Source organism: Nanorana parkeri, unplaced genomic scaffold (genome assembly GCF_000935625.1).
Source record: "Nanorana parkeri isolate BGI_ZX_2015 unplaced genomic scaffold, ASM93562v1 scaffold25, whole genome shotgun sequence".
NCBI classification, from domain to species: Eukaryota; Metazoa; Chordata; class Amphibia; order Anura; family Dicroglossidae; genus Nanorana; species Nanorana parkeri.
Window position 1 is genome coordinate 3,593,017 of NW_017306293.1, and position 15,814 is coordinate 3,608,830.

The 15,814-nt window shown below is 38.5% G+C and overlaps 1 protein-coding gene across 3 annotated transcripts in view; it reads left to right on the forward strand.

Moving 5' to 3' along the window:
* Window positions 1–14,713, forward strand: part of LOC108794511 (solute carrier family 22 member 6-A-like) — a 44,779-nt gene extending 30,066 nt beyond the window's left edge. For all 3 annotated transcript variants that reach the window (XM_018565564.1, XM_018565557.1, XM_018565572.1), the window contains 2 exons: window positions 13,183–13,386; window positions 14,596–14,713. In XM_018565564.1, the coding sequence (XP_018421066.1) occupies window positions 13,183–13,386; window positions 14,596–14,680 (289 nt within the window). In that variant the 3' untranslated portion in view covers window positions 14,681–14,713. The remainder of the gene's footprint in view (window positions 1–13,182; window positions 13,387–14,595) is intronic.
* The last annotated feature ends 1,101 nt before the right edge of the window (window positions 14,714–15,814 follow it).

Genomic DNA, 15,814 nt, shown 5'->3' on the forward strand with positions numbered 1-15,814 from the left:
ATGCTTTGCATGCTGGGAAAAAGTGCTTCTATATTCTATCTCTGTAGATGCTGTGTTGTGTTAAGGGTACGTGCACAATTACATGGTATGTGTCTACAACATGTGTTGGGAATGCCTGCTGTGGTCCCACCAACCATGTACCATTAACATGAGGACCAAATGAACCATAAATAGGTTCACCAGTTTTCTGCAACATAGTCATGAGTGTAATTGTTCCGGAAGACCTGTAGTGAAATCTGTAAAATTATATTTAATATGGGCTATTGACGAAAACAGAACAGTTATGTAGGTGCTATAAACATTGACTGTATATTGTTGTATTTGCACACTATTGCAACCTGAGCTGGTTTGTGCGACCAGACCCAAATCTATGGGGTTCATTATGCGGTGAATATATGAGCCGTAGGATGCTATAGATATAGCAAAGGAATTAACCCCATTTCTGGTCAAAGTCATGGTTGCAAGAAAACAGCAATTGTAACACTATACTGCAACCTTTTGTAATACAAACATAATTAAAGTGTTTTTAAACTCACTGCCACCAGTTCATATGTATGATAGGGCAATAGAGGAATAGAAGCAACAGAATTTAGAACACATTAAAATACTTTTCCCCCAATATTTCATTTTCTCCTTTATATACCACGGTCACGAAACATTCTTGCACTTGCTCCATGCCAAACTGTGAGATCAGTGGGCAGAGCAAGCAGGACACCTCTGATGCACAAGGGCTGCAGAAAAAGAGATTTAGGACTCTGTGTTCGCAATCTCTTTTGATATATTAAAAGGGAAATATCAGGAGTTTGTTTAGACCCCTAATATTTCCCTCGAAGCCCCCAACAGCAAAGTAAAAACATTAAAATATTTAATAAAAAATACGTAAATAAAATATCAAAAATTAAAACGTTTATAAAAAATAAATACAAATGAACAACTATTATAAAAAATGCGAAAAGGTTGGAAAAAAAAAACATTTTCGGTTTCGATTTCAGTTTTGGCCTGACATTTGTTTTCATTTCGGTTTTGAAATTCTCATTTCGGTGCAGCTCTAATATTAACTATACTGCCCCCAATCACCTCCTATGGGTAGAAAAGCACAGCTTAAAGCATTTTACTATAGAAATACATTTGCTATAGAGAATAATCTTAATAATAATGTGTTTCATTTTTTTAAAAGCTCCTCAAATGTGCATTAAATACACATTACAAAAGTAATCTGAATAAATATGCATACAAATATCATTAAAGTGACATTAAAGTCAAATGTTTTTTTCTCTCCCCCCCAATGTTAAGTAAAACACTTACCTTAAATTATGTCTCTTAATCCGATCTTCTTCTTTCCTGTCCTTTTCAGCCTTCTCTCCAGCGCTGCTGCGGGTCTCCGATACAGCGCTGACTCCTCTGGGCTTGCTGGCACTTCCTGTCCCACGGTGTCTCCATAGACTTACCTTGCGTCTCTCCTCGTCTCCCGGCCGAAAATCTGAACTGCGCATTTGCCCGCCCCAAGAAGCTTTGTGGCCGCCCGAGAATTTTCAGATTTTCGGAAGGTAGCGCGCGGGAAAGACACAAGTAAGTTTAAACCACTTTTAAAGCGTTTTTATTTTTATGTTTTTGCATATATCTACTGCTTGCCAGCAGTAGATATATGCAAAATAACTGAGAATTTAGAAACCCTTTAAGGCCCCATTCACACTGAGCGATTTATCGCGCGATTTTTTCAGCGATATCGCTCATATTTCCACACGATATCGCTCTATGTAGCTTCTCCAATCCATTTCAATGGAGCTGTTCACATCTCGTCGCTCAATATTGCTCAATATCGCTTGTAGCTCGTCGCTGTAACTTGTCGCTCCTACATGACCCTTTTTGAGCGATTGTGCTCCTGATTGCATACAGCCCAATAGGAAAAAGTCATGCCATGTCGCTCAATATTGCTCATATAAAATCGCGTGACAAATCTCGCGATTTTCATGTCGCTCAGTGTGAATGGGGCCTAAGTCTAAATAAATGTGTCTGTTTCAAAAGTTTATGCTGTGTTATGCTGCATGTAAATACATCCAGATGAGATAAATACATTTCCATCCATCCTTCTGTATTCACCTATTAAAGGTGAAGGAAGTTATTAAAATTAGTGATAACAAAGAGGCTGACCATCATAAAGGACAAGGGTGGACAGGTGTAATAAATGAAGATTTATTTATTGTGTTCTTAATGCTTTCAGTATTGAGAAAAGTTGAAAAGGAAACCTGAGTTATGCTGATTTATGGAAGATGGAGCAAAAATTGTAGCAGAGGGGAAATAAGTCCATAACTCCCTACTCTAACTCATTTGGAGGGACCGTCCCTCTTATGGGACCATGTTAGGGGTGTGTCCTTTACACTGGTTTTTCAAATAATATACGCGATAATGCAGAGTTGAGGTAAAAGTTTTAGTACATAATAACACTTTTGGTAGTTAAATGGAACCTTTTCGTAAATATCTGCACATCAGACCAAAAACTTTTATAGTTTACAAAACCTTTGCAGATTGGCATTGTGAGAATCTGATCTATATTATCTACACCACCGTACTTGCCTGCACTCTAGCTGTGCTCCTAGGCAAGTATCACAGGAAATCATTAAAAGACTCTCATGATTGTAAACCTACGCAAATAAAAAGCAATTACGGGCTACCCATAAAAACATTTAGTGACCTACTAACACTTTCTCTGTAAAAGTCAGAAGGTTCATTCAGTTTACCTTAAAGCAAAGTACAAAACCCAAATAATATAATTTCACATAAGCTTTAATATATTACAGCCATTTTAAGAGTCGTTTTCAATGTTTTTACATTTGCAGTTTTCACTATAAAATAATACATAATGATCCTGCCAAAAAGGTAATAGTTTATACTTTTTTTTTTAGGGTGACAACAATCTGTCCCTTTATTTCAATTGCTCTCCTGCATTGTCACCATGTCACTGTAGTTTGGAACCTGCTGGATTTAGCCAGGAGGTGCTAATCAGAATGATTACTGGAACTCCAGCCACTCAGTTCCAATTTCAAGTACTGAAAGTAGACATATTAATGTAGATAGAAGTAGATATTAGGGTCCATAGACACTAGAATGCTGGAAGAATTGGTACAATGCAGCCACTCAGAGTCACCTGTATAGGTCAGTGTGCCCATAATAACTCCAGTGTTTAGCTCAGTATTCACAGTTATGCTATGTGCAGAGGAGAGGGGAATACACTCAGGCACTTCTTGCCTCTTAGAGAACAGGACTGTGATTGGATAAGCATTTCTATCCTATCCACTACTTCCTCTGACAGATGATGGCCAGTGCCAGGATAAGGTCCTCTGGCAAACCACTTATTTAAAATTGTCAGTATGATTTGATACTTCATTCATGGGGCCCCACAACACTTTCCTTGTCTTAATTGTGTATTGTCCCAGAAAATACTTACTTGCTGTGACAATAGTGAAACCACATAAGTGTTTACCTTTCTCTTTAATCTCTGATTTCATACATGTAGTGGGCCATGATTTCCCTTTATTATGTTTCCCTCCTTCACTGAATCTTCCCACTTTATCATACTTCCCCGGCTCCCTGTCCTTACATAACATTGAAGGCAGGGCTATGCCAGATAGGCCTTTCCTGTTTTCAGTACTTAACACTTGACAACTTGTAGCTAGCTTGAAATCATTTTTTTCCTAATCAGAATGAAAAGGCCACAGGATCCATTTTATAAACAAAAGAACATATTTATAAATAGTTAAATACCAGAATAAATTAACATAACTTTCAAAATTGTACACAGAAAAACAGTTTAAATAGCTGTAAACAACATAACCTGGAAATATACCCAACAGCAAATAATACCCACTTGCCAGGCCCCTGACAATGCCTTCCAGACTCCTACGTTAATGTATAACCGAGCAATTCAATAAACTGTACCTGCCAATAGACCCTTGATATTCATCTAGTCTTGGTGGGTATGTCCTTACAAACCATATGGCTGTGAGGGGACCTTTTAAAACCATGCTCCACCATCACCTCCTTGCCCAATCTTCATCATGGTGGGAAACTTGCCATTATCAGGAGTTCGCCTATGCCTCAACGGAAGGACACAATACCTCCACACAGCAGACACCCACCACCAGCCTCCATAACCGCTAAAAAGACTAAAGATGTTTCCATCTCCCCAAACACCATGCTTACAAAACCATTAAAAAAAACCTCCTAAAATATAAATACAAACAAAAATTCCCAAACCAACCTAAGGGAGGATGGACAGCACTGATTTTAGCTACTCTACCACAGGAAAAATGGCTGCTCCTTAACAATTGCTGCCACTCTTAACCCCTAGAGCAGAGGTAGGCAAACTACGATGCTCCGACTGTAGTGAAATTACAATTCCCACCATGCATCTGCCTCTGGGAGTCATGTCTGTAGCTGTCAGAGTCTTGCAATGCCTAATGGGATTTTTAGTTGCATCACACTTAGAGGTCTAGAGTTTGTCTACCCCTGCCGTGGAACTTCTCCCTTCCACCTAACCAACCTATCCTGATGCTCAGCACTAAAACCCACCCCCTCTCCCTTCAACCCAGTTAACAAGCAAATCTTTTAACCCTTCTGCTCAGTGACAGACCTAAGGCACAAAGGGCCCTGGTGCAAGATTTTTTCTCAGGTACCTAGGTGTGAAGTCCCCTTTCACACCTAGATGTTTTTTTTTTCTGCTTAATGGTAAGCACTACAAAACGCTCAAGACAAGGAATCCCATTTATTTGTATGGCCCCTGTTCACACCTGAGTGTTTTGTCTCAAGCAGGAAAATGCCTGTCACTGGAAAAAGAACATGAGCTACTTTTTGACAGATTACATCACTTTTTGGTCCCATAGACTTGAATGGGATTTCTTGCATTGAGCATTTTGTCACGCTCAAGACGAATGGGATTTCTGGTCTTGAGCATTTTGTTGCACTGAGCTTTGAGCGGCAAATGCCTAGGTGTGAACAGAGCCTTAAACAAGACCCTTGTCTAAAAGGAGTAGTAAAATAGAAATACTGGCATAATGCCTAGGTGTGAAAAGAGCCTTAAACAAGACCCTGGTCTGAAATGAGTAGTAAAATAGAAATACTGGTCCAAAAGAAGAGGCCCAATTGTAATAAACCTGACTCCGGGACTTGTCATACATGGTGATTGAGAAATACAACCATACCTTGCTATTATATCTGTTGGACAGTGGCATTGGCCACATTTACCGCTACAGACAGAATATTATTATGTCACATGAAGCTCTACAATGACTCTATCAGGAGTACATTCAGCACTTTAGTGTGGAAAATAACTTTTTCTTCTGAGAGTATCTGGAGACGATCCTATTTTCCTAATAGTGGTTCAGCCTTGGACAGTAGTTGATACTGCTTTACAAGTACTAAGCTTTCATCAGTTGTACATTGATGCATATTAGTCATCCTGGCATTTTATTTATTCGCAGTCTGTATAGCACATTATTTATCAGCATCCATTGTTGGATGTGGCATGCGTCATAGCATGTTAGTACTGTGGTACTCATGGCGGTATATCATTTTTCAATTGCATTCAACATAATCTCTGTATGCCTTGCTAGATATTTACTGCACCATGATCTGGGTTATTATAATAGAGGAAGAATATTGAACAAAGTGTTCCGTTCATTAAAAGCATGACATGTATATCTTTGTATATGAATCCTTGAAAAAATAAAAACTTTATGTAAGAAGTAAAGGTGGTTGCAAGCACCATTTTCCCCACAGACATAAGTGCTTCTCTGGAAACTCCTTATGAAAACTACATTCCTGTAGCTGTAAACACTTCCTTACAATGCTGACTGACAACCAGAGTTGTTTTTCAACCTGTTATACTGACTTTCCTCATGAAATAAGATTATTGCAGTTACATAATAATTATGCTTTTGTATTTGCATCTTTTTACCCATTCCTTCAATTTCATTCATATTACTGAAACATAAAAGGAATGAAGGGGTGCAGTAATCCTCCATAGATTCAATGAGATAGACCGGTATCAGCCAAATGTAAGGCAGCCAAGAGTTATGGTGTAAAAGGTTTTCATAGCAGCACAATTCAGATGGGAAATAGCACAGTTTTATTAAGAGAATGCATTATGTTCTGCTGCATATTTAGCCGAGCTTCTATTTTCACATGTCCTGTATCACTCTGCTCAGCTGTACTATCTTCATGGCCCATATTCTCCTGCTTTGCTGTGTTGCCCCATGTGTTTGTAGCTTTGCATCTCTCCATTTACTGTATCCCAACTGACAATGATCTCTTCCCTAGAGAGTCACTCCAGACATCTGTGTAGCTCTAACAGACAGAGTTCCAGACTTACTCATTCTCCAGGATTTGTGCTTGTGCTTTGGAGATTTCATCTGATACCATATCCACTATAAATGTTTATTGAAAAAGCAGTTTGATTTTTTAATATCACAGCAATGTGTTAAATATTAACAGGCAGTGCCACTGTTTTGCTGCTGCTGAACTTGTATTCTACTTTTTTCAATATTTTTTCTTGAAGATAGTAGAGAAAGTAAGTGGTGGAAGTCAATGGAGGTAAGAAAGACATACATAAATTAAAACTGAAATTGATTTGCATTATCATTAGGGATGAAACGATATATCGGCCGCCGAAACATATCGGCCGAAAATGGCACTTTTGGCTAAATGGTGAAAGTGACATTTTCCTGCCGATACATCGGTGCATCCGTGATATCTTTCCTCTGCTGGGCGCTGCGCTGTGTCGCAGCGGGGAGGAGAGAAAGTGACAGCAGGCCGAGCACTGCGGGACAAGAGCGCTGTGCATGGCCGGTGTCTCTCCTCCCACACCGCTCGGCTGCCTATCACAGTGCGGCAGAGCGGTGTGGGGGCGGAGGCAGCGCTGTCACAGGAGGCTGGGCTCTCGCACGGCTCAATCAGCCTCCTGTGACAGCGTGTCAGAGAGGAGAGCAGGCTACATACATTGTTGTGATCGCTGAGTGTTTGTAGATAATTGAGGACATGGTATGGTTAATATATCCTCAATTATGAATGAATGGGAAGTGATCTATATCCACTCCTGTTCATTCATAATTGTGGTTATAGTAATCGTACTATATTCTCAAGTTATCAATGAACAGGAACACTCATAGAGGATTCCTGTTCATTGATAACAGGGCATACAGAAAAAGAGATTGAGGACTCTGTCCTAAATCTCTTTTTTTATTTTAAAAGGGAAATATCATGGGTCTGTTTAGACCCCTAATATTTCCCCCGAAGCCACTAAAAGTAAAGTAAAAAATAAAAATATTTAATAAAAAATGAATAAATAAATAAAAATAAATATAAAAAAATTAAAAGTTTATAAAAGAGAGATAAAAATAAAATATTAAAAAAACATAAAATAAAAACATTTTCGGTATCGGTTTCGGCCTGACAATTTTTTCTATTTCGGTTTTGTTTCGGTTTTTAAATTTCTATTTCGGTACACCTCTAATTATTAGTATTTTACAGGGAACATTACATTTCTAGAATTAATATACAAAAACAAACTAAAACAACTCTACCCCCTTTTTTTTTAAAGTACAATAAACATTTAAAGGTTCATGTAATATCTAGGCCAGAAATGAACACAGTGATGTCCTAAGTGTCAGTGTACCTGTTATTATTATAGTACAGGATGTACTGTTCATAGCCCCAACAGTATGCACAGCACTTTAATAAAATAAAGTGATCCAAAGCACAAGAAAACACACACGTATATATAAAAAATATATATATTGTGTGTGTATATAGCTATATTTATATATACTGTACATCAACATGTACCCTTATACATAAAGACTTCTCGGCCTTTTGGGTTTTCCTCCATATAGCTAATCCATCTCTTCTATAGTTTTCCTTCCCGATATCCCTCAAGGAACCTTCAGGTTCCTCCAATCCTAATCATACTGCCTAGTCATCTAAGATGCTGGCTTCTTATTTCCATGACTATAAACTGAATCTTAATAGCTGTTGTGTATTTCTTTAATTGCCCTAATTTTCCATTCCACGTTTATCCATTGCCCTCCACAAATTCACCTTAAGCCCTTCTTTTCTATTTAGTTTGTCCATCTCTGCTTTTAATACCCAGATATGTGGTGCCACATGACAGCTCTCATATTGATCACATGCAAGCTGTCAAGTTTGTGTACAAAAAATCCTCACAGTTCACATAGGCCATACCAGGCAGAAGTTGGCACTGTGTCTGCCACAATTACAGTATAAAAAAATGTAAGGAAATACTTTGCTGGACAATGTTTGTTTGATCTGGATCCATTATTGAAAACAAGTTGAGAGTTTATTACTATTTAAAGGAATAAGGTGAGGTAGTGTTTCCATCATACAATCATGTACAAGCTGATATCCTGTTGTTTTTGATGGTTGGACATTAAATGTGAAGGCATTCAAAGTGATTGCTCTCATACTTTATTCACTAAGATAAGTGAACATTTTGTTCTCCCTTAGTAAATCAACCCCAATGAACCACAGAAGTGACTCAATGTCTCTCTCTCATCCTACTTGCCTGCTCTGTTCATACGGGGCAGTATGAAGTTACAATTGGATGGAGAGAGTCCGAATGAAAATACCTCTACTGAGCCCTCTTTTAAGAAAGCCCATAATACTGTGAGTCCTGTTTTGTGATGTCAAAAATTTATTATTGATAATGCAAACATTAACATAATTTATATCTTGTATCTGCAGGAGCCTCTTAGATATTTAATCATAACCTGATCCAGCTGAAAACAGTTGTGCCAGGAGACTGTCATTTAACGTCTATGAGCAATTCAACTGCTTTTATGTCTGGCACTGTTGCGTCACAACTTGTACAACTTACTATCTTTGTACTGTTGTCCTTGATGTAGACAACGAGTTATGTTATAGTTATGATTTTCTTTGTTCATGTTAATGGTTTCTGTACTTGAGAGGCCTGTTGTAAGAGTGCCGTATGTGACCAATACATTCCCTTCAGTGGTCTTGTATTCATGTGATGACAACCATTATATGTAACTCATAGAAGATGTGGCTAAACCTAATGGTAGATTACATCATGAATGTAAAAATAGCTCTGATGGCAGAAATTTACTTGTGAATATACAAAGGAATTATTGCAATTGTGGGTTCTGAATAAATGAACAAGTGATAATTTATTAACAGCATATAATAACTTATTCAAGACCTTTGAGTGTAGTAACGTCTTGATATATACAAGTTATACATTTAAAATACATTAAATAAACATATCTCTCTTCTGGCAGGCTTCATCTTCAACAATCAAGAGATTGCTCTACTTTACAACAGAATGCACATATTCCACTATTCCCCATTTTTCTGAGGCTCACAGATAATTCTGTCTGTTCTTAGCCATCAATATGTCCTTCCTCAGGCAATAGTTCATCTCAAAACAGATAGAACAAGGTCTGAGAAGTTCTTGATATTAGTCAGAATTGCTTAGTTCTATACAATACCATTCTGGTTCATGTGTTTTTAATTTACAAACATATAATGAGAATGGTTAAATGTTTGTAGAAACTGCTGGCTATGGAGAGAAAATATCATACAATCAATAAATGCAATTGGAATTTGGTAGGCCTTTGTTGCTGATGCTGGGGATTAGTGGGTTGGAATTTTCAACCAGTATGATATAGATCTTTGATGACGTGGCAGATGTAAGCCAATGCAACACCGTATTGCCTACAGAAAGTAACAGATAGCTCACCTGTAAACCACTGAACTGTAAAGGTACCTCCTGCTGTTTAAAAGGGGATGTTCTAAGAGTATAACAGAGATAATTAGGGATGTTCTGATACCAAGTACTTTACTTGGTACACATACAAGTACAAGTACAAATACTTTTCCAGCTCCAAGACTAGATTAGAGAAAAACTCAAAGTATATAAATATATTAGGGATGCACCGATACCATTTTCTTTCAGACCAAGTACTTGTCCAAGTACTCACAAATACAATTACTGATACATTTCTTGTTTAGTGTCATGTGACAGTTTTTTTAAAACAATACAGAGTAATGATTTCAGGACAGTGGTGGTGCACCAGGGCCCAGTTACAGCTGCAACCGATGCAACCCTGGTAGTTCTCGTGAAAATGCCAAGTATCGGCACTGGTATCTGCACTGGTATCTCAACATCCCTAGAGATAATATTTCACAGCTGTATGAGATGTATAGTATATAGTATGTCAGAATTCTGACACATTATTTCAGAATTCTGACATAAGATATAAAAACAATCTGAGATATTATTTTAGCGTGCTCTTAGGTATGAGGCTTTTTTTTCATTTCATCTGCCTATTATTGGATAGTTGAAGAAAATATTCACACAATCTTTTGTGTGAATATTCCTAAATTATTTAGCAAATCAGCCTCATTTTGTCAGAAATCTGAGATGATGAGTCTGATTTACTAAAGGATTTAAGAATGTCCACAGAATAAAATGAGTGGATATGCCAAATATTCAGTAATTCGAAAATAAAATCCCTATTTACTTATTGCGTTTGCACATAATCTTTTAATAATTGAAGTGAAAATTCACACAAAAAAAATGATTACAACCTATCAGCCTCAAATTCTAAAATTATATATTTATCTCAGACTTCTGCATGGCGGGACTGATTTACTTCATGTTCTTCATTTGAACCTGTTCTCACTGTAAGCACCCAATAATTTGTAAAGGTATAAAAAACAGTGTAATGTGAATGGCTTTAAAGTGTGCTCACAGGTAGCGCCACAAAGCAATACCAATAAAAAAAAGTGCAGGATGCAACTTGTCTTAACAAAATTAATAATATAAAAATAGAATTTTTTTTACATGATCAGATTTCAGAAAGTGAATCCAGTTTAATTGAGCTAAGTGGAAAATAAATAACTAAGTTGCGTAAATCAACCTCTGTGTCTAAAAAAAATCTGCCACATTATCTAAGATTTCTTTTTTTACTTGACCCTTCTGTATTAGACAGTGTCAGTAAATAACCAAACATTTCTGCTCTTCAAACGCCTTAATTATCATATCGGACGCCTTAATTATCATATCTTTTCTGCTTAAATGGACAATAGTTAGTAAATACCTTGGACCCAGCTTCTGCCCATTTCCTGGAGGTTTTTGTGACTACACGGGGGTTGCTCAGCAAAACCCTAGTATTTTTCCTAATGAATACTAGCCATTTTCCTCCTAGTATGGGTGGTGCACTGCCACGAGGGGTGGTGACATTACGGCACTGCCCCTCATCCAATCAGAGAATGCTTTGTATTCACTGAGAGAAGTACTAGGTGTTTGCTGAATGTCCGATGTGCTGAGCAAGTGACCTGCTGTGTTTTAACAGCAGAGGGGAAGTGGCTCAGGACAGCTGCAGAATGGGACCTGGAAGATCACTGTAAAGCACTGTAGTTTCTGCAGCTATGACAGTGTTTTACAGAATCCCCATGGCCCTAGCAGGGTGTCAGGGACCAGAGCACCTCCAGGTGGCGCTGGAACCAGGTCCTGCAGTTCCTGTACTTACCTGCAGGTGTGTCCAGGCAGCCAAGAGTTGTCAGGTACCAGACCACCACTGGGTGGTGCTGGAACCTGCAAGTCCAGTGCTCATCTACGGGTGTCTCCCAGCTGTTAGAAATTAATCACCACCTGGTGCTACCTGGAAAGGTATTTAATCCCTCCCTGCAGTGTGGATTTTGCCTCAGTATTGTCGCCAATACCCGAGTCCTGAGTCCTGTCCCAGTCCTGTATCCTGTCGCCTGCGTCCTGTTGCCTCCTTGCACCCTGACCTGATCTGTGGCTCCCCTTTTGTTGCCCTGCTCCCCATGTTAACTTGCCCTGTTATACCCTGTGTGTGTATTCTGCTGTTTGCTTCTAGTTTGGTTACGTTTATGTTACTTGTGGGTGTTGGTGGGGTTGCTTGTGTTTTTATGAGTTTGGTGTGTTTAATAAACTGTAAGTTTCTAAGCATTGTCGGCTGTGGTCACGTATTTGGTCCTCCCGAATAGATACCTGCATGCGGTGTGGGGACACCAGTGCACGGTAGCCTGACACAGGGAAAATGTTATACAGACATGCATTGTGCCAAGCTCACACAATGTGAGAATATAGCAACTTCTTTAGCTGAAGTTCAACTTAAAGCACCTCCTAGCATTCAACCCTTCCTGTATCTGACCATTTAACGCTGACGCTAACCTTTAAACCACAAACCTAAAGCTTAATAACCCCCCTCCCAACACCTAAGTCTTCACCTTTTACTTAATTCTGAACCCCTAGCATGTAACTGTACCCCCTCTACCTCAACTCTTACCTAACCTGTCAAGTAAAGCCTTAACACTTACCCCTCAAACTCAAACCTTAAAACTAAAACCTTAAGTAATCCCCATAATGCCTGACCCTAACATAGTGTAACCCCCTAAACAAAGCCTCAGCACTAAACTAACTCATTATTTAATTTAATTTCCTTATCCTGCAGATATGCTTGGAGCAGGCATGCTTTATCCTAATACTCACAGTTCTGCACAAAATTTCCTATAAATCGCAATAGAATATGATTTTCTATTAGAATTTATTACTGAGCAAGTGGTCCACATCCCTCAAACCATGTATTAAGAAAGAATTAGACAAGTGAATGGGAAGTTTAGGACACTGATGGTCAGGGAGTGAGTTAGCTACAGAAAAGAATAGAAAGAAGATGAAAGTTTGAAGATGTAGATATGGTGACTCAATATTAGTAATATCTCTTATTAATAAATAATGGTTATTTTATGCAGTTATTTGTAATATTTTTCTAGTTGTTTTGGGGAAAAAAATCCCATTCCATCTGTAGACCATACGTATGTAGAGCACAGGAGCATGGAAGATATTTGCAACTCTTTAACTCCAAATAAATATAAAAGTAATGAAGCAGCAAAAATACAGAAACCAGTGTACTGCATATATTTACCAGGTTTTACATACTTTTTTTTTAACTATAAAATTCTACACCATGTTGTATCTTGTACAACATTCCCTAATTTTTACAGTATATATATTATTATTCTATACAGAAATATAGTCCATCTTATGCCTAGGCTGAACTATTTTGCTTAACCAATGTATTACAATGTCACTGTACAAAATATTAATGAAAGCATCCATTTCAGACAGAGTGGTCTTGGCTTGGGCAGTACCATGGCACGTATAGGCGGCATTGTGGCTCCTCTAGTGAAGATGCTTGGTGAATTCTATCCTTTCTTACCACTGGTCATATATGGAAGTGCACCAATTATATCTGGATTACTAGTATATTTCTTACCTGAGACAGTTAACAAACCACTGCCAGACACCATTGAAGAGGTAGAAGAAGGGTAAGTAAAGTATCTATGCTTTTACATATAATTAATTTAAAGGAGAACTATGGGGTCAGGGCTTTTCCCCATAGTTCTCCTAAGGGTAACGGGAGGACACAAACTAGCTAAAGCTCGCGGTATACTGAGACGCCGCAGCCGGGACGGATCCCGACGTTACTGTCGAGATCCACCCAGCTGCAGGATTGATAGCTGACTCTGCCTATCTAGAGGCAGAGCCAGCTGTACCCGCCCCCTCCCCCGTCCGTTGCGCCAGTCAGCGCTGGAGGATCGGACAGGGGAGGAGGGGAATCCCTGCAGGGAGCCGTCAGTGACATTGTCACAGGTCGGCTAGAACTCATAGTTCTCCTTTAAGGAGCACTTAAGGGGTATAGTCATTATTCCTTCCATAGCTATAGTTAGCCTGGGGGAGAAAGAACACCTCACATGGTCCGCCCTGAATATTTATGTCTTCTCCCAGCATGCACCACTGGCCATGAACCTCCTAGTGATTGGCTAGTGAGACATAGATACTCATAATACTCTATTATTGGTTGCTCTGCTCTATGGCAAGGATATACCTGGCAGCAGGCAGATGCAAACAATAACAGATTGCTTAGGGGAAACCAAATGAGCATAGACCATTAGATCAGTATCAGAATACAATCTGACTGATGCAACTATATTTAAATAAGCACTCCTGTTCTGACAGAGGCGCTACAACAGTGATGTCTGCACAGCATTTGTCAGGGCAGGTTTCCCAATGGTGACAACAGTGGACCATGTCTGCATAATGTTTGTTGAACTGGCCACTTGTAGTCTCCATCAGACGCCCATGTGACAGGGTGGCAATGAAGGAGTACAATTGGAAAACAGGAAGTTTCCAAAAAAGGACCTTCATGGCAAGATAACCTGGTATTATTTTAATTAAAGCTGATTTAAAAATATTGAAAATTACTTTTAAAATGAAAGTGTTACATTTAGCATAGCTTGTATGAGATTTTGAGACTTTAGTGATTGGGTTTACATTTAAATGTCTTTAAAAACTTTAAATGTCTATGAGATTTATGTGGCATCTGATACAAATTCTTCCAATTATTATATGTTACCAAATTTAAAAGGAAAGGCAAAATACTTAGAACTGTATTGGGGTTGGTTGCGTGTGTGCTGACACACCTCCTGATGTGATAGCGTCTTATTATTTAAAAGAACATGTTTATGTTAATACAGGAAAGAATCCCCAGTGAAAGAGGAGAAAAAAGAGATTGTGCCTCTACAAACAATGAAAGCCAACCCTGTGCGTGAGGTGGTATGACATCAGAAATGGAATCAAACACTGACAGCCTCCAGGAACATCTTGATTTACCTACCCCAATTCTTAGGTGGGTTCATGACATGTTGTCAGTGAAAAACACTGTAAGAAGATATGGCTATGTGAAGTAGCAGGCCACTATGTCATATGTCTCTACAGGCAATTCTTCTCTACTGGACGTACAATGTCATTACTGCACTTTGGAAAGATCTCGGTACCCCAACCAGGTCACTCTGAGCCTTTCATCAAACCAACACTTACATGAACTCTGTAATGCTTGTTGTAGTAATTATGTTATCACCGCTACTGAGCAATGCTTAGCAGCTTGCCATTACTTGACTTTTCTGAAATCCTCTTCATGTTATTCATACGCTCTTATTACTGTAATGATTGTTAGAAGCATTTGCAGGCTCAGGAAGAATGTAAAGAGGCTCACAGATCCTGCTTGATGGCCCAAGGGCATGCATCTGAGTCCACGAACAAGCTTGGTGCTTGGAGCAGCTGCATTAAATCCACTAGTTGGTTCTATTAATGTACACAGCAACGTCATAGGTTTTTCAAGGAGCATAAAGAGAAGAAAATATAAGGTGTACTGGTAATCCAAAACTGTGTGAGAATATGTATGGAATATAATCCATGGATTGCACACATCACTGCTCTTATGCAGATGGAACTTTCTGAAGGGTAGTGAAAACAGGCAGTAGATAATGATGTTCCAACAACCGGTTTCCTTTGTCAGCTCTTTATCCGGCTTCCTTTCGTGTGCATTAAAAAATCCTTGTATCTTTTTTTTTAAATAAACATGATCATCATTTAATATTCAAGCATGAAAGCGATACATAGGACTGTCCCATAGTACTTCTGGTTAAAAACCTACTAAATGTCTATTATTATTAATTACTTTCTCACCAGTGGTCAGGTTTTAAACATGAAAGTAGAAAGACAGTATTTCTGTATTTCCAAAAGCCTGAATTACCTGTAAATAGTATGGATCAGTGCACCAAATACAATAACATTAACTTTCAGTTACTGTTCAGCAATACAGTGTGAAGTATCAATGCAATATTTCAACTTCAATGTTGTTTGTACAGTATGTCTGATTGTGTAATACACTGCACAATAACAATTTTCTTTGTG